Consider the following 19,395-nt stretch of genomic DNA (forward strand, 5'->3'; position numbering starts at 1 on the left):
CAACTTGTTGAAAATGGATAATAAAATCAATGCTTAATGAATACATCATTAATATGAAATTTACGCTGCAATAATTCCATGTACGTTGGAGCATGGGTCAAGGGAGAAAACGTTGACAACTCTCCCAACGATGGGAGGTAACTCTTACAATAATTTGTTGAAGTTTGTTTTTAACCCAAATAACAAAAAGTATTTCCTGTGTTCGGGTGAAGAAGTGAATCCACCTTTCGTACATATCAATGTGCATCTTGACCGCTGTTTGGTGCACGTTGTCATCCAAGAAACATGAAAAACGATGCAGGCTACTGAAACATCAGCCTTACGCGTGGATGAAATCACTGTTGTTTCCATTCTTTATGCACATGTTAGTCAACGGAATGACAATGTAACGAAGTTTGCTTTCTTTGCGAAGACCTCCCGTTACTTTTATTAAGTAAGGGTCACATAACAGGTGTATAGTGTGCGAAATTGTTTCGGGCCAGCTATGCCTAAAAGTAAGAAACCCACAAAATAATTCACTAGCCCGAAATTTGAATGTAGAAACTGAAAAAAAATTACAAAAATCGATGAGAATAAAATATTGTCGGCATGACAAGGGTTTCATCATTAAGCTGCCGATATGAACATGTTTATTAGGCAATAAGTGTGAATGATTTAAAAGTGTATTAAAAATTAACAAGTCAGAGGGAGTGAAATATTTACAAAATGATCCCATGAAAATTCATTAGCCAGTCGAGATAGACTGTGGAGACTGGTCCGACTTGATTTTTAGAAGCCACGACTAAGGGGCCAGTGGTTATTTCGCACACTGCTGGTCTGTGATGCTACATTCTGGAATTTGTTGGTTCAGCTCCGATGTGCTAAGCATTAAGGTGTTATATTGTTTCTGTGAAGCTGTGAAACATGCGGCCGGTGTGACCCAACCATATGTATACCACTACCAACATTCATTCAAAGAACTACATTAATTGAACAGCATTATTTTGTTGAACATAAATCACACATAAACGTTTAATGTCAAGAATACTTACTCAATAAATACAACTTCTACGTGCCTGTTCATACACTGATTCACTATTTTGATGTTAATTTTGCTTGCTTGTAGTTTAACGCCGCACCCAACACTATCACAGCTATACGACGGTCTAGAAATAATCGAGTCGGACAATCCACCCGCTGATATCATAAGCATCAATACGCATTTAGCTCACTCATGTAGGGCAGACAATGATGGATTTAAACTAGGTAAGATGGTTCCAATACTGTATAACAGACTATTTGTGTGTTTCCGGTCCCATTATCTGAACACACGTTTAATAGAGCTGGAATACTTTGACTCTATGCTGTCCGACTCCAACAACACCTCAAATGAATCATAATATACATATATATAATCAGATCACATTTTTCAACCACGTAAATGAGTATTCACTAAGAACCACGTATAGCGTTCTCAGCACAGAGTGGCGGTGAGGTAACCTAGGCGTTAAAGCGCTTGCTCGTAACGCCGAAGACCCGTGTTCGATTCCCAACATGGGTACAATGTGTGAAGCTCACTCACTCTAGATGGTTTCATGACCAGCTGTCATTGAATAGGTGTAGTCGGGGAACATGAGTGTTTGTACAGGTGTAGTGTCTTCAATATATCAATCTAAACAGTTCAGGAACCTTAACGACTTACACTGCTTGTTTGTATAGTCTAACGTTGCACCAAGTTACATGACCTTGACCGGCAAATTTATAATTGAGTCTGGACCAGAAACTGCAGTGGCTTACAACATGAGCATCGATCTACTCAACTGGGGAAACGATGACACGTGTCAACCAAGTTAAGCATGCCTGACCACACAATCCAGCCAGTCACCTTTTACGACAAACATGTTTTGCTGTAGACCAATTCTAACCCGCATTTTCACGGGTACGTATCGAAAACTACATCCCCACAATACAATGATCCTTTCCTTTCAGAAGACGCCGACATGATAGGGGTACGAACACAACACCTTCAAAGTCGGCTACGTTAGAGCGATGGACAAAAAACCTACGCGTTATTTTTGATTGTCATATTTCACACAGTTGTTCCCTTTCCATATGCATGCATTTCCATGACTCGACACTTCTTTGTATTTCTGTATTAATCATCGGTGTTTCTTTTGCCTCTTGTTTTACGCCGCAATAAGCACTATTCCAGCTGTATGTCGCGGCCTTTCAATATTTGAGTCTGGACCACACAATCCAGTGATTAACAGCATGGGATACGATGACATGTGTCATCCAAGTCCTCGAGTCTGACCACCCGATCAGAAGAGGGGCCTTTCATGACAAGAGTGGGTTACTGAAGATCAGTACTAACCCTATCTTCACGGGTCTTACAATCGTAACGGAATGGAATCGATCTTTGACCATGGTTTTAGTCTGCGGTTGTCCTGCGGGCCCCAACTTAGAATACCGGAATCTAGATGAATACGGCCCTTAAAAACACTCACTCACTCACTCACTCACTCAGACGATGGCTCATACATTTCTCACACTGTCATTGCCTTGGTCTCATATTTCAAGTCACAGGAGGCGTGACTATAAGAGTGATTGATTGAGTGAGTGAGTGATTGAGTGAGTGAGTGATTGAGTGAGTGAGTGAGTGAGTGAGTGAGTGAGTGAGTGAGTGAGTTTGAGTGAATGAGTGAGTGAATGAGTTAGTGAGTGTTTTTAAGGGAAGGCACATGTGGCGTGACCACAAGAGTGAGTGAGTGAGTGAGTGAGTTTAGTTTCACGTCGCTCTCAGCACTGCTCCAGCTATATGTCGGCGGGCCAGACAATCCAATGATTAAGAACATGAACTTCGTTCTACGCAATTGGGATACAATTGTCGCCTCTTTTTGTTACTGAAGACTCATCTAACCCGGATCTTCACAGGTCGACCAAAAGAGGTACCTCGGTACAACGGGTCTCTGGAACTGTATTTTTGACATGGATTTACAATTTGCTATAAAAAAATCCCAACAACAATATACTTTATTTTTAACATGAAATATTTATTTATTTATATACTTTATTGCTATTAACAGAACAATAACTAAAAACACTAACACATCGTGACCACGCAGAAATCCATGCAGTAGAAAACATCTAAAAGATTGTTTATATATTGTTATATAACGTTATTATATACTTTTTATAATTAGGCAGTATCATTATTTTATTCAAATATTCAGTTATTTACCATTATTAATTTGATTTATGTTTAATTTATGTTTGTTTTTTTTTATCATTTCTTTTTATGCGTTTATATATATCATGTGTGTTAACCACAACTAAATATTCTGAAAAATAACTTTTGTATTGCTTTTCCACTATACACTGTATGGTTAACGCATGGTCACAAATAACTGTGTCAAAGTTCATCCGGTGAGGATTTACACACTTATTATGTTACCATCGTGTCCATTTACACCCTCAGGATTTCAGGATTTAGTCGCATCTCTCTAGTCACTATCCATTTACTACGTAACGGTAGAGGATTGCATCAATCAACGCACACATAGTTTACTGACACACTTTCCAGTTGCATAGGGAAAACAATTATTGGCACCTTCGAACTACCATAGTGTCCATTTTCACTAACAGGGGATTTTGAAGCACCTCTGAGCTCCATCAGTGTTTATTTTCACTAGAAGAGAATCTACAGGCACTTTTGTGCTACACAGTGTCCATTTCCACTTCTAGAGCATTACCGGCACCTCTGTGCTACCACGGTGTCCATTTTCACTAGAAGGGCATCTCGAAGCACCTTTGTGCTGCCACTGTGTGTCTGTTTTCACCTGAGGAGGATTTAGAAGCACCCTTGTACTGCTAAAATGTCTTTTTCCAGTGTCCATTTTCACTAGAAGCGGATTTAGAAGCATCTTTGTGCTACCTCATTATCCATTTTCACCAGCAGAGGATTTAGAAGCCCCCTTTGTTCTACCAGAGCGTCCATTTTCACTAGTAGAGGGTTTAGAAACCTCTTTTCGTGTTGCCAGAGAGTCCATTTTCACTAGCAGAGGATTTAGAAGCATCTTTGTGCTACCTCAGTATCCATTTTCACTAGTAGAGGATTAGGAAGCCCCCTTTGTGCTGCCAGAGCGTCCATTTTCACTAGTAGAGGATTTAGAAGCCTCTTTGTGTTGCCAGAGTGTCCATTTTCACTGGTAGAGGATTTAGAAGCCCCTTTGTGTTGTCAGAGTGTCCATTTTCACGAAGACAGGATAACAGACAACTTTGTGTTACCGCAAACACCATTTTCCGTAGAAGAGGGTAGATAAGCATCTTTGTGTTACCTCAGTGTGCATTTTCACTAAGAGAGGATCTAAAAGCACCCTTGTGCTGCCAGTATGTCCATTTTGCTTAGCAGAGTATTTCAGGCATCGTGAGTTTGTGCCGCCACACTGTCTGTTTTCACTAGTTGAGGATTACAGGCACCTCTGTGCAACCACAGAGTCCATTTTCACAATCCGAGGATGTAGAAGCACCTTTGTGTCGCCACCGTCTCCGTTTTCACTAGTGGACGACTAGAAGTACCTTTGTGCTTCGATAGTGTTTATTTTCCCCAGTAGAGGATTAAGAAACACCTTTGTGCTGCCACAGTGTCCATTTTCACTATTAAAGGTTTACACAAATCTTTTTCATGCACCAGTGTCCATTTTCACTATCAAAGAATTTACAGGTACTTTTGTGCTGCTGCAATGTCCATTTTAACATCGATCAACGTAGTTTGGATGTGAAGCCACAGTAACCAAACCGGCGACCACCCGATCGAGTTAGCCGCCTGTTAGCCGCCTCTTGGGACAGGCATGAGTTGGTGAAGACCATTCCATACACGGATGTTCACAGGTCCCTGGATTTGAAGGAAGGTGTGAGTGAATGGCCTGGTAGGTTTCAACGCTAGTGAACAGTATTTCAGTTACACCACGGCATGTCAGCTTGTGAGAGGATGTTCACCACATTGGTGAATCCCTCAGCCACTCACATGGTGCTGACGGACCAAGGATCATTATCGAGACGAGAGGGATTTAAACCCCGACCACAGGATCCTGGACACAAAGGTATTTGGATGTATCTTTTCTTTGTGTTTAAGTATTTCTACCGAAACACTGACGCAAGCCAAATGAAATGGCATCCATAGGTCCTCTCCAGAAATATCTGTGTTGCAGGGCACGTCGGGCTGTGATGCGCGATGAAGGGTCTGTGTCCAGACACTTTCTCATCAAGGACAGTAGTTTGCTGTCCGTTCCCTTTAGAACACTATAGTCCGGTCCCTTCTCAAAAACGGAAGCTCTTATCCTTCGATCCGAATCTATTTCAAATGGATACTGTCCAGCTATGGCGCCGTAAAGAGTGACTCCCATGCTCCAGATGTCGAAGGATTTAATCCAATCGTCAGACGAAGCGCGAGCGTCGCCTCTGTGTATTTCCGGTGGTGCGTAGTGGGACGTGGAGCATGTCACGTGTCTTTCCTGTGGCGTTTGGTATACCTCAAGATCTATTGCTCCACCAAAATCAATTATTTTCGCATTATTGCCAGGTCCGATGAGAATGTTTTCTGGCTTGATGTCCCTATGGACGATGTTCTTACTGTGCAAGTATTCAAGACCTGTCATCAGCTGCTTGGCAATTCCTTTCAGGTGCTTTTGTCTCCACGTAAGACTGAAATTTCGGATGAAATGTATCATGTCATATCCCTCAAAGTACTCCATGATCATAACCATCTTCATGTCGTATCGGAACAGGTCATATACTTTGAGGAAGCTTGGGTGATCAATGGAGCTCAAAATGTCATACTCGTTCAGCCAGGTGCGAACTGCAAAGCTGTCATCATTGGCCTTGTGCAGAGATACCTTAGCAGCGTAGATCACTCCTTCCTTCCTTACCCTGTACACCAATCCCCACCCTCCCGAATTGATGATACTCTCGAAGTAGTAGCCCTTGATGGTGTGACCAACAAATGTCGGTGGCCCTACTGGTGCAAATGGATGAGACCCGGCATTGGCTGACGTTTCGGCGTTGGTGGAACCAGCATAGGCTTCGACAGGCGACCCTTGATTGTTGTCCCTGGTCTCCTGGGCGGCGTTGATTCTTTTCTTGTCAGATGGCTTGAGATGTTCCCCCCACAGCTCAGCAGCAGCATTGTGTGGGCCCGTGATGGTGGAAAGGGAAGTTGGTGGTGGACCTAGGGAAGGAAAGAATAGGTGGATGCAGTTTTTCTTGTGTAAAGGGAATATTGAGACTCTAGAAACTAAAGAAACTCAGAGGAATATTTACTTGTTTTATGCGTCCCGTTCAAGGCATACCACTCAACGTTTAATCTCGACCTAAGATATTATGAGGATTAATATTGTATTTACAGTGTTGTATTTACGTGTATTCTTTTCATCGAGTAGAACAGCATCGCACAAGCTAACATGTGCAGGTTCCTCACCTCGTGCTATCTCTTCCTTGTATAGTGGTATCGATTTTTCGTCTAGTTTTAAAGCATTATAGCTTTCGAAATACATCGAAATATCTTATTGATAGACACAAAGGAATCCACTCATACTCCATTCACATAATGTAGGATATTGAAAATCCCCCTTCCCTCTATTCGTGTTTTTTCTCCACATTCGATAGCATTAGTCGATGAACAATCCTTCATTTATGTCTTTAAATGTTTTTAATTTAGTGGTGTTTTAAGTTGGAAACATTAAGTTCTCACTACACAAACGGCTTACAAGACGTGAATGAAACAAAAGACAATGATGGACAATAAAAACAAACATTAGGATCAGCAGACGGAAATTTACAAGCTATGATAGCGGCAAAAGAACAAAGGCTGCTAAACCCAGAAAGTGGTTATTTGGAATAATGTCAACTACAAACTGACATGGCATTTGAAGCGCAAGAAACAAAATTCCAGGCGAATGGGCGAATGTGTAATATTTTACGCCACATCAAGCAGTATTTCATGAATACCTGGGAGGAAAACCCCAAGAAAATGTTCAACACCTCTGGCTCAAAGTCAGGGGTCGAACAACTTATGTTACATGACAAACAATACTTAAAACATGAAGCGATCCCACCATGTCCCAAAGCTAAGGACTCGATGTAGGGTCAAATGTAACATATCAACTTAAGTTCACTTCAATTTCTTACTACATGTATTTCTTACCGAAGGTCCAGTCCACGGAAGAGTTAGAGAAGGTTTTCACGTGAAATAAATTCGCCATATTCACAGAGAAACGTCTTCGGATAGGAAAGACGCCCGCTCCTCTTAATGAGATTGACGATCTGTGACGTCACATGTTTATGACGTCACAATAATGTACGACAGCTTTCAAAAGTCGAATTTTATTTATTGTAATGACCCAGAATGGCTTGAAAACAACAGGTGTTGGTCTAAGTCAATTTTTTGATAATAGACCTATCTTAAACTGACTATTATGGATATCAGATGCCTCATCTGGATGAAGAAAACCAAAAGCCAGGTGATTGGCTACTGCATGGTGATGACCTCGGGTCAAATAGAGATATTATCCGCTTGCACTATTTTCATACGCTAATGGACGCTACAGATTACAGATTACAAGGCCCAGGTGACTGAAATGCACGTGATTGTGTAGCTAGTCAAGTTTAATTTGACTGTTAATCCGTCCGTATATAATCTGAATATAAAGTGACTAGCGAAAGGACAAATAAATGTACACACATGATATCGGGTTAAATAAGGGAAAATATTTATTCCATAGTGATGTATGAAATCGCTGTGTTTACACTTTTCCAAAGATTGTACTCTGGTAACCTCATTTCCTTTCGTCCGTCAGCTGACGCCAATCAATTCATATATATAGATAACTATAGGAACTTTACAGACAACTTGTTGAAAATGGATAATAAAATCAATGCTTAATGAATAAATCATTAATATTAATTTAAGTTGCAATAATTCCATGTACGTTGGAGCATGGGTCAAGGGAGAAAACGTTGACAACTCTCCCAACGATGGGAGGTAACTCTTACAATAATTTGTTGAAGTTTGTTTTTAACCCAAATAGCAATAAGTATTTCCTGTGTTCGGGTGAAGAAGTGAATCCACCTTTCGTACATATCAATGTGCATCTGGACCGCTGTTTGGTGCACGTTGTCATCCAAGAAACATGAAAAACGATGCAGGCTACTGAAACATCAGCCTTACGCGTGGATGAAATCACTGCTGTTTTCATTCTTTATGCACATGTTAGTCAATGGAATGACGATGTAACGAAGTTTGCTTTCTTTGCGAAGACCTCCCGTTACTTTTATTAAGTAAGGGTCACATAACAGGTGTATAGTGTGCGAAATAGTTTCGGGCCAGCCTTGCTGGCCAGTCGGGCCAGATATGCCTAAAAGTAAGAAACCCACAAAATAATTCACTAGCCCGAAATTGGAATGTAGAAGATTACAAAAATCGATGAGAATAAAATATTGTCGGCATGACAAGGGTTTCATTATTAAGCTGCCGATATGAACATGTTTATTAGGCAATAAGTGTGAATGATTTAAAAGTGTATTAAAAATTAACAAGTCGGAGAGAGTGAAATATTTACAAAATGATCCCATGAAAATTCATTAGCCAGTCGAGATAGACTGTGGAGACTGGTCCGACTTGATTTTTAGAAGCCACGACTAAGGGGCCAGTGGTGATTTCGCACACTGCTGGTCTGTGATGCTAAATTCTGGAATTTGTTGGTTCAGCTCCGATGTGCTAAGCATCAAGGTGTTATATTGTTTCTGAGAAGCTGTGAAACATGCGGCCGGTGAGGCCCAACAATATGTATACCACTACCAACATTCATTCAAAGAACTACATTAATTGAACAGCATTATTTTGTTGAACATAAATCACACATAAACGTTTAATGTCAAGAATACTTACTCAATAAATACAACTTCTACGTGCCTGTTCATACACTGATTCACTATTTTGAAGTTAATTTTGCTTGCTTGTAGTTTAACGCCGCACCCAACACTATCACAGCTATACGACGGTCTAGAAATAATCGAGTCGGACAATCCACCCGCTGATATCATAAGCATCAATACGCACTTAGCTCACTCATGTAAGGCAGGCAATGATGGATTTAAACTAGGTAAGATGGTTCCAATACTGTATAACAGACTATTTGTGTGTTTCCGGTCCCATTATCTGAACACACGTTTAATAGAGCTGGAATACTTTGACTCTATGCTGTCCGACTCCAACAACACCTCAAATGAATCATAATATACATATATATAATCAGATCACATTTTTCAACCATGTAAATGAGTATTCACTAAGAACCACGGATGGTGTTCTCAGCACAGAGTGGCGGTGGGGTAACGTAGGCGTTAAAGCTCTTGCTCGTAACGCCGAAGACCCGTGTTAGATTCCCAACATGGGTACAATGTGTGAAACTCACTCACTCTAGATGGTTTCATGACCAGCTGTCACTGAATAGGTGTATTCGGGGAACATGAGTATTTGTACAGGTGTAGTGTCTTCAATATGTCAATCTAAACAGTTCAGGAACCTTAAGGACTTAAACTGCCTGTTTGTATAGTCTAACGTTGCACCAAGTTACATGACCTTGACCGGCAAATTTATAATCGAGTCTGGACCAGAAACTGCAGTGGCTTACAATATGAGCATCGATCTACTCAACTCGGGAAACGATGACACGTGTCAACCAAGTTAAGCAAGCCTGACCACACAATCCAGCCAGTCACCTTTTACGACAAACATGTTTTGCTGTAGACCAATTCTAACCCGCATTTTCACGGGTACGTAACGAAAACAACATCCCCACAATACAATGACCCTTTCCTTTCAGAACACGCCGACATGATAGGGGTACGAACACAACACCTTCAAAGTCGGCTACGTTAGAGCGAGGCAACGTGCTGAAAGAGCGATGAACAAGTCTCGTATATATTGACATTGACGTACTGATTTAACAGTTTGGCGTCGTATCAGCAAGTATTTTTACCTATCCTCGGGACTTGACTCCAAACTGACCACATCATCCTAAACTGACGTCTTTCTTGGTTGTTTGTTAAAAAAAAACAACCTACGCGTTATTTAAGGATTGACTGTGTATTTCTTTCGTTGCATTGAAGTATGAAACTAAAAACCAATGTGCAAACTGTATGAATCCGCGTAGCGGGTTCTTACAAAAGTTTGCACATTGGTTTTTAGTTTCATACTTCAATGCAACGGAAAAAATACACAGTGAATCCTTATAATTAAATTCAGCAACATATACTATACCCTTTCAACAATGTTTTCTTTAAACATAGTCAAATTCATCGAAACAGATATCTTTGTTACCACCGATTAACATTTTCGGTGTAAGAATTCGGTAATGACGTGACATGACTCAGGTGACTCATTTACATGAAATGACACGCCTACCAAACCATTAGCCAATCAGCATAGAGCACCTCCAAACAGCTGTCAATCAACCAAGCTAACATCGGTCGGCGAATCAGAGGGGAACAACTCAACGTGACGCGTCCCGGTATGGGCAAAGTTTCAAGTTCAAACGTTTGAATTACTACCTGCGAACTGAAAGAGACAGTTTGAAAAGTGAGCATTGGAAATGCAGCCCGATGATATGAAGTTAGTGGAACTGAGATTGTAGTATTTGCGCAAGTAGAATGAGGGTGTGATGTGACTGGGATTGCGATGCCATGAACTGATGTTCCAACGTGCGCATACTCATGTCGAGGCGTTGCAACGTTATTAACGTTCACGGATAATTTTGAGTTGTTTGTTTATGCGTGGCTTATTTTTTTTCAGATTCATTGGGAAATGAACTCAAAAGAAATGTACCCAGTTAACCAATCAGACTGCCAGAAGTTTAATGAACACAATAAAAATTTAATTATTTTTGATTGTCATATTTCACACAGTTGTTCCCTTTCCATATCCATGCATTTCCATGACTCGACACTTCTTTGTATTTCTGTAATCATCTGTGTTTGTGTTTGCCTCTTGTTTTACGCCGAAATAAACACTATTCCAGCTGTATGTCGCGGCCTTTCAATAATTGAGTCTGGACGACACAATCCAGTGATTAACAGCATGGGATACCATGACATGTGTCATCCAAGTCCTCGAGTTTGACCACCCGATCACAAGAAGGGCCTTTTATGACAAGCGTGGGTTACTGAAGATCAGTACTAACCCTATCTTCACGGGTCTTACAATCGTAACGGAATGCAATCGATCTTTGACCATGGTTTTAGTCTGCGGTTGTCCTGCGTGCCCCAGCTTAGAATACCGGAATCTAGATTAATACGGTCCTTAAAAACACTCACTCATTCACTCACTCACTCATTCACTCACTCACTCACTCACTCACTCACTCACTCACTCAATCACTCAATCACTCAATCACTCAATCACTCAATCACTCAATCACTCACTCACTCAGACGATGGCTCATACATTTCTCACACTGTCATTGCCTTGGTCTCATATTTCAAGTCACAGGAGGCGTGACTATAAGAGTGAGTGATTGACTGAGTGAGTGAGTTTGAGTGAGTGAGTGAGTGAATGAGTTAGTGAGTGTTTTAAGGGAAGGCACAGGTGCCGTGACCACAAGAGTGAGTGAGTGAGTGAGTTTAGTTTCACGTCGCTCTTAGCACTACTCCAGCTATATGTCGGCGGGCCAGACAATCCGATGATTAACAACATGAACTTCGTTCTACGCAATTGGGATACAATTGTCGCCTCGTTTTGTTACTGAAGACTCATCTAACCCGGATCTTCACAGGTCGACCAAAAGAGGTACCTCGGTACAACGGGTCTCTGGAACTGTATTTTTGACATGGATTTACAATTTGCTAAAAAAAATCCCAACAACAATATACTTTATTTCTAACATGAAATATTTATTTATTTATATATTTTATTGCTATTAACAGAACAATAACTAACACATCGTGACCACGCAGAAATCCACACAGTAGAAAACATCTAAAAGATTGTTTATATATTGTTATATAACGTTATTATATACTTTTTAGGCAGTATCATTATTTTATTCAAATATTCAATTATTTACCATTATTAATTTGATTTATGTTTAATTTATGTTTATTTTTTATTATCATTTCGTTTTATGCGTTTTTATATATCATGTGTGTTAACCACAACTAAATATTCTGAAAAATAACTTTTGTATTGCTTTTCCACTATACACTGTATGGTTAACGCATGGTCACAAATAAGTGTGTCAAAGTTCATCCGGTGAGGATTTACACAATTATTATGTTACCATCGTGTCCATTTACACCCTCAGGGTTTCAGGATTTAGTCGCATCTCTCTAGTCACTATCCATTTACTACGTAACGGTAGAGGATTGCATCAATCAACGCACACATAGTTTACTGACACACTTTCCAGTTGCATAGGGAAAACAATTATTGGCACCTTCGAACTGATATAGTGTCCATTTTCACTAACAGGGGATTTTGAAGCACCTCTGGGCTCCAACAGTGTCCATTTTCACTAGAAGAGAATCTACAGGCACTTTTGTGCTACACAGTGTCCATTTTCACTACTAGAGCATTACCGGCACCTCTATGCTACCACGGTGTCCATTTTCACAAGCAGGGCATCTCGAAGCACCTTTGTGCTGCCACTGTGTGTCTGTTTTCACCTGAGGAGGATTTAGAAGCACCCTTGTGCTGCTAAAATGTCTTTTTCCAGTGTCCATTTTCACTAGAAGGGGATTTAGAAGCACCTTTGTGTTGCCAGAGTGTCCATTTTCACTAGCAGAGGATTTAGAAGCATCTTTGTGCTACCTCATTATCCATTTTCACTAGCAGAGGATTTAGAAGCCCCCTTTGTTCTACCAGAGCGTCCATTTTCACTAGTAGAGGGTTTAGAAACCTCTTTTCGTGTTGCCAGAGAGTCCATTTTCACTAGCAGAGGATTTAGAAGCATCTTTGTGCTACCTCAGTATCCATTTTCCCTAGTAGAGGATTTAGAAGCCCCCTTTGTGCTGCCAGAGCGTCCATTTTCACTAGTAGAGGATTTAGAAGCTCTTTGTGTTGCCAGAGTGTCCATTTTCACTGGTAGAGGATTTCGAAGCCCCTTTGTGTTGTCAGAGTGTCCATTTTCACGAAGACAGGATAACAGACAACTTTGTGTTGTCAAACACCATTTTCCGTAGAAGAGGGTATATAAGCATCTTTGTGTTACCTCAGTGTCCATTTTCACTAAGAGAGGATCTAAAAGCACCCTTGTGCTGCCAGTATGTCCATTTTGCTTAGCAGAGTATTTCAGGCACCGTGAGTTTGTGCCGCCACACTGTCTGTTTTCACTAGTTGAGGATTACAGGCACCTCTGTGCAACCACAGAGTCCATTTTCACAAGTAGAGGATGTAGAAGCACCTTTGTGTCGCCACCGTCTCCGTTTTCACTAGTGGACGACTAGAAGTACCTTTGTGCTTCGATAGTGTTTATTTTCCCCAGTAGAGGATTAAGAAACACCTTTGTGCTGCCACAGTGTCCATTTTCACTATTAAAGGTTTACACAAATCTTTTTCATGCAACAGTGTCCATTTTCACTATCAAAGAATTTACAGGTACTTTTGTGCTGCCGCAATGTCCATTTTAACATCGATCAACGTAGTTTGGATGTGAAGCCACAGTAACCAAACCGGCGACCACCCGATCGAGTTAGCCGCCTGTTAGCCACCTGTTGGGACAGGCATGAGTTGGTGAAGACCATTCCATACACGGATGTTCACAGGTCCCTGGATTTGAAGGAAGGTGTGAGTGAATGGCCTGGTAGGTTTCAACGCTAGTGAACAGTATTTCAGTTACACCACGGCATGTCAGCTTGTGAGAGGATGTTCACCACATTGGTGAATCCCTCAGCCACTCACATGGTGCTGACGGACCAAGGATCATTATCGAGACGAGAGGGATTTAAACCCCGACCACAGGATCCTGGACACAAAGGTATTTGGATGTATCTTTTCTTTGTGTTTAAGTATTTCTACCGAAACACTGACGCAAGCCAAATGAAATGGCATCCATAGGTCCTCTCCAGAAATATCTGTGTTGCAGGGCACGTCGGGCTGTGATGCGCGATGAAGGGTCTGTGTCCAGACACTTTCTCATCAAGGACAGTAGTTTGCTGTCCGTTCCCTTTAGAACACTATAGTCCGGTCCCTTCTCAAAAACGGAAGCTCTTATCCTTCGATCCGAATCTATTTCAAATGGATACTGTCCAGCTATGGCGCCGTAAAGAGTGACTCCCATGCTCCAGATGTCGAAGGATTTAATCCAATCGTCAGACGAAGCGCGACCGTCGCCTCTGTGTATTTCCGGTGGTGCGTAGTAGGACGTGGAGCATGTCACGTGTCTTTCCTGTGGCGTTTGGTATACCTCAAGATCTATTGCTCCACCAAAATCAATTATTTTCGCATTATTGCCAGGTCCGATGAGAATGTTTTCTGGCTTGATGTCCCTATGGACGATGTTCTTACTGTGCAAGTATTCAAGACCTGTCATCAGCTGCTTGGCAATTCCTTTCAGGTGCTTTTGTCTCCACGTAAGACTGAAATTTCGGATGAAATGTATCATGTCATATCCCTCAAAGTACTCCATGATCATAACCATCTTCATGTCGTATCGGAACAGGTCATATACTTTGAGGAAGCTTGGGTGATCAATGGAGCTCAAAATGTCATACTCGTTCAGCCAGGTGCGAACTGCAAAGCTGTCATCATTGGCCTTGTGCAGAGATACCTTAGCAGCGTAGATCACCCCTTCCTTCCTTACCCTGTACACCAATCCCCACCCTCCCGAATTGATGATACTCTCGAAGTAGTAGCCCTTGATGGTGTGACCAACAAATGTCGGTGGCCCTACTGCTGCAAATGGATGAGACCCGGCATTGGCTGACGTTTCGGCGTTGGTGGAACCAGCATAGGCTTCGACAGGCGACCCTTGATTGTTGTCCCTGGTCTCCTGGGCGGCGTTGATTCTCTTCTTGTCAGATGGCTTGAGATGTTCCCCCCAGAGCTCAGCAGCAGCATTGTGTGGGCCCGTGATGGTGGAAAGGGAAGTTGGTTGTGGACCTAGGGAAGGAAAGAATAGGTGGATGCAGTTTTTCTTGTGTAAAGGGAATATAGAGACTCTAGAAAATAAAAAACTCACAGGAATATTTACTTGTTTTATGCGTCCCGTTCAAGTCATACCACTCAACGTTTAATCACGACCTAAGATATTATGAGGATTAATATTGTATTAACAGCGTTGTATTTACGTGTATTCTTTTCATCGAGTAGAAACCCATCGCACAAGCTAACATGTGCAGGTTCCTCACCTCATGCTATCTCTTCCTCGTATCGTGGTATCGATTTTTCGTCTAGTTTTATAGCATTATAGCTTTCGAAATACATCGAAATATCTTATTGATAGACACAAAGGAATCCACTCCCACTCCATTCACATAATGTAGGATGTTGAAAATCCCCCTTCCCTCTCTTCGTGTTTTTCCACATTCGATAGCATTAGTCAATGAACAATCCTTCATTTATGTCCTTAAATGTTTTTAATTTAGTGGTGTTTTAAGTTGGAAACATTAAGTTCTCACTACACCAACGACTTACAAGACGTAAATTAAACAAAAGACAATGATGGACAATAACAACAAACATTAGGATCAGCGACATACAAATGGCGACAGAAGACGGAAATTTACAAGCTATGATAGCGGCAAAAGAACAAAGGCAGCTAAACCCAGAAAGTGGTTATTTGGAATAATGTCAACTACAACCTGACATGGCATTTGAAGCGCAAGAAACAAAATTCCAGACGAATGGGCGAATGTGTAATATTTTACGCCACTTCAAGCAGTATTTCATGAATACCTGGGAGGAAAACCCCAAGAAAATGTTCAACACCTCTGGCTCAAGTCAGGGGTCGAACAACTTATGTTACATGACAAACAATACTTAAAACATTAAGCGATCCCACCACGTCCCAAAGCTAAGGACTCGATGTAGGGTCAAATGTAACATATCAACTTAAGTTCACTTAAATTTCTTACTACATGTATTTCTTACCGAAGGTCCAGTCCACGGAAGAGGTAGAGAAGGTTTTCACGTGAAATAAATTCGCCATATTCATAGAGAAACGTCTTCGGATAGGAAAGACGCCCGCTCCTCTCAATGAGATTGACGATCTGTGACGTCACATGTTTATGACGTCACAATAATGTACGACAGCTTTCAAAAGTCGAATTTTATTTATTGTAATGACCCAGAATGGCTTGAAAACAACAGGTGTTGGTCTAAGTCAATTTTTGATAATAGACCTATCTTAAACTGACTATTATGGATATCAGATGCCTCATTTGGATGAAGAAAACCAAGAGGCAGCTGATTGGCTACTGCATGGTGATGACCTCGGGTCAAATAGAGATATTATCCGCTTGCACTATTTTCATACGCTAATGGACGCCACAGATTATCAGATTATGCCTGTATAATTAATTACGATGAAAAAAATACCCTTCGACGTGTTTATGCGATATAATGATAAAAAAAGATACTATTTAGGGAGAGTTTTTCGTGAAATGTCATGAAAGGCTGATTGTTTGTGATTTAAGAGTCGACTGGTACAAGGCCCAGGTGACTGAAATGCACGTGATTGTGTAGCTAGTCAAGTTTAATTTGACTGTTAATCCGTCTGTATATAATCTGAATATAAAGTGACTAGCGAAAGGACAAAGAAATGTACACACATGATATCGGGTTAAATAAGCGAAAATATTTATTCCATAGTGATGTATGAAATCGCTGTGTGTCTGGTTTTTGTTGTTGGTTCTCTGGTTTACAGTTTTCCAGAGATTGTACTCTGGTAACCTCATTTTCTTTCGTCCGTCAGCTGACGCCAATCAATTCATATAAATAGATAATTATAGGAACTTTACAGACAACTTGTTGAAAATGGATAATAAAATCAATGCTTAATGAATAAATCATTAATATTAATTTAAGTTGCAATAATTCCATGCACGTTGGAGCATGGATCAAGGGAGAAAACGTTGACAACTCTCCCAACGATGGGAGGTAACTCTTACAATAATTTGTTGAAGTTTGTTTTTAACCCAAATAGCAATAAGTATTTCCTGTGTTCGGGTGAAGAAGTGAATCCACCTTTCGTACATATCAATGTGCATCTGGACCACTGTTTAGTGCACGTTGTCATCCAAGAAACATGAAAAACGATGCAGGCTACTGAAACATCAGCCTTACGCGTGGATGAAATCACTGCTGTTTTCATTCTTTATGCACATGTTAGTCAACGGAATGACGATGTAACGAAGTTTGCTTTCTTTGCGAAGACCTCCCGTTACTGTTATTAAGTAAGGGTCACATAACAGGTGTATAGTGTGCGAAATAGTTTCGGGCCAGCCTTGCTGGCCAGTCGGGCCAGATATGCCTAAAAGTAAGAAACCCACAAAATAATTCACTAGCCCGAAATTGGAATGTAGAAACTGAAAAAAAGATTACAAAAATCGATGAGAATAAAATATTGTCGGCACGACAAGGGTTTCATCAATAACCTGCCGATATGAACATGTTTATTAGGCAATAAGTTTGAATGACTTAAAAGTGTATTAAAAATTAACAAGTCGGAGAGAGTGAAATATTTACAAAATGATCCCATGAAAATTCATTAGCCAGTCGAGATAGACTGTTGAGACTGGTCCGACTTGATTTTTAGAAGCCACGACCTACGGGCCAGTGGTGATTTCGCACACTGCTGGTCTGTGATGCTACATTCTGGAAATTGTTGGTTCAGATCCGATGTGTTAAGCATTAAGGTGTTATATTGTTTCTGAGAAGCTGTGAAACATGCGGTCGGTGAGGCCCAATCATATGTATACCACTACCAACATTCATTCAAAGAACTACATTACTTGAACAGCATTATTTTGTTGAACATAAATCACATATAAACGTTTAATGTCAAGAATGCTTACTCAATAAATACAACTTCTACGTGCCTGTTCATACACTGATTCACTATTTTGAAGTTAAATTTGCTTGCTTGTAGTTTAACGCCGCACCCAACACTACGACGGTCTAGAAATAATCGAGTCGGACAATCCACTCACTGATATCATAAGCATCAATACGCACTTAGCTCACTCATGTAGGGCAGACAATGATGGATTTAAACTAGGTAAGATGGTTCCAATACTGTATAACAGACTATTTGTGTGTTTCCGGTCCCATTATCTGAACACACGTTTAATAGAGCTGGAATACTTTGACTCAATGCTGTCCGATTCCACACCTCAAATGAATCATAATATACATATATATAATCAGATCACATTTTTCAACCATGTAAATGGGTATTCACTAAGAACCACGTATGGTGTTCTCAGCACAGAGTGGCGGTTGGGTAACGTAGGCGTTAAAGCGCTTGCTCGTAACGCCGAAGACCCGTGTTCGATTCCCAACATGGGCACAATGTGTGAAGCTCACTCACTCTAGATGGTTTCATGACCAGCTGTCATTGAATATGTGTAGTCGGGGAACATGAGTATGTGTACAGGTGTAGTGTCTTCAATATGTCAATCTAAACAGTTCAGGAACCTTAACGACTTAAACTGCCTGTTTGTTTTGTCTAACGTTGCACCAAGTTATATGACCTCGACCGGCAAATTTATAATCGAGTCTGGACCAGAAACTGCAGTGGCTTACAACATGAGCATCGATCTACTCAACTGGGGAAACGATGACACGTGTCAACCAAGTTAAGCAAGCCTGACCACACAATCCAGCCAGTCACCTTTAACGACAAGCATATGTTGCTGTAGACCAATTCTAACCCGCATTTTCACGGGTACGTAACGAAAACAACATCCCCACAATACAATGACACTTTCCTTTCAGAACACGCCGACATGATAGGGGTATGAACACAACACCTTCAAAGTCGACTACGTTAGAGCCGAGGCAACGTGCTGAAAGAGCGATGGACAAGTCTCGCATATATTGACATTGAGGTGGTGATTTAAACAGTTTGGCGTCGTATCAACAAGTATTTTGACCTATCCTCGGGACTTGACTCCAAACTGACCACGTCATCCTAAATTGACGTTTTTCTTGGTTGTTTGTTAAAAAATAAAACCTACGCGTTATTTTTGATTGTCATATTTATCACAGTTGTTCCCTTTCCACATCCGTGCATATCCATGACTCGACACTTCTTTGTATTTCTGTAATCATCTGTGTTTGTGTTTGCCTCTTGTTTTACGCCGAAATAAACAATATTTCCTGCTGTATGTCAGCGGCCTTTCAGTAATTGAGTCTGGACCACA

At 40.9% G+C, this 19,395-nt stretch overlaps 3 protein-coding genes across 3 annotated transcripts in view; all 3 read right to left on the reverse strand.

Annotated features, from left to right (window-relative positions):
* Window positions 1-19,395, reverse strand: part of LOC137297648 (mannose-1-phosphate guanyltransferase alpha-A-like) — a 510,132-nt gene that overhangs the window by 43,971 nt on the left and 446,766 nt on the right. The gene's annotated exons all lie outside the window — the stretch shown is intronic.
* Window positions 5,109-7,238, reverse strand: LOC137298672 (uncharacterized). The gene is made up of 2 exons (XM_067830953.1): window positions 7,181-7,238; window positions 5,109-6,205 (listed from the first exon to the last, which is right to left on the reverse strand). The coding sequence occupies exons 1-2, from the start codon at window positions 7,236-7,238 to the stop codon at window positions 5,109-5,111; spliced, it is 1,155 nt and encodes a 384-aa protein (XP_067687054.1).
* On the reverse strand, window positions 14,034-16,178 carry LOC137298673 (uncharacterized). Its single transcript, XM_067830954.1, has 2 exons — window positions 16,121-16,178; window positions 14,034-15,130 (listed from the first exon to the last, which is right to left on the reverse strand). The coding sequence occupies exons 1-2, from the start codon at window positions 16,176-16,178 to the stop codon at window positions 14,034-14,036; spliced, it is 1,155 nt and encodes a 384-aa protein (XP_067687055.1).

The sequence above is a fragment of the Haliotis asinina genome, chromosome 10, assembly GCF_037392515.1.
Source record: "Haliotis asinina isolate JCU_RB_2024 chromosome 10, JCU_Hal_asi_v2, whole genome shotgun sequence".
In the NCBI taxonomy this organism is placed as follows: domain Eukaryota; kingdom Metazoa; phylum Mollusca; class Gastropoda; order Lepetellida; family Haliotidae; genus Haliotis; species Haliotis asinina.

What these genes read in the sequence shown, in the direction of transcription:
- LOC137298672 (XM_067830953.1), bottom strand. Translation starts at nt 7,238, where the DNA reads ATGGCGAATTTATTTCACGTGAAAACCTTCTCTAACTCTTCCGTGGAC. An exon ending in TTCCGTGGACTGGACCTTCG is followed by an intron (nt 6,206 to 7,180) that starts GTAAGAAATACA and finishes TTCCTTCCCTAG; the next exon opens with GTCCACCACCAACTTCCCTT.
- LOC137298673 (XM_067830954.1), bottom strand. Translation starts at nt 16,178, where the DNA reads ATGGCGAATTTATTTCACGTGAAAACCTTCTCTACCTCTTCCGTGGAC. An exon ending in TTCCGTGGACTGGACCTTCG is followed by an intron (nt 15,131 to 16,120) that starts GTAAGAAATACA and finishes TTCCTTCCCTAG; the next exon opens with GTCCACAACCAACTTCCCTT.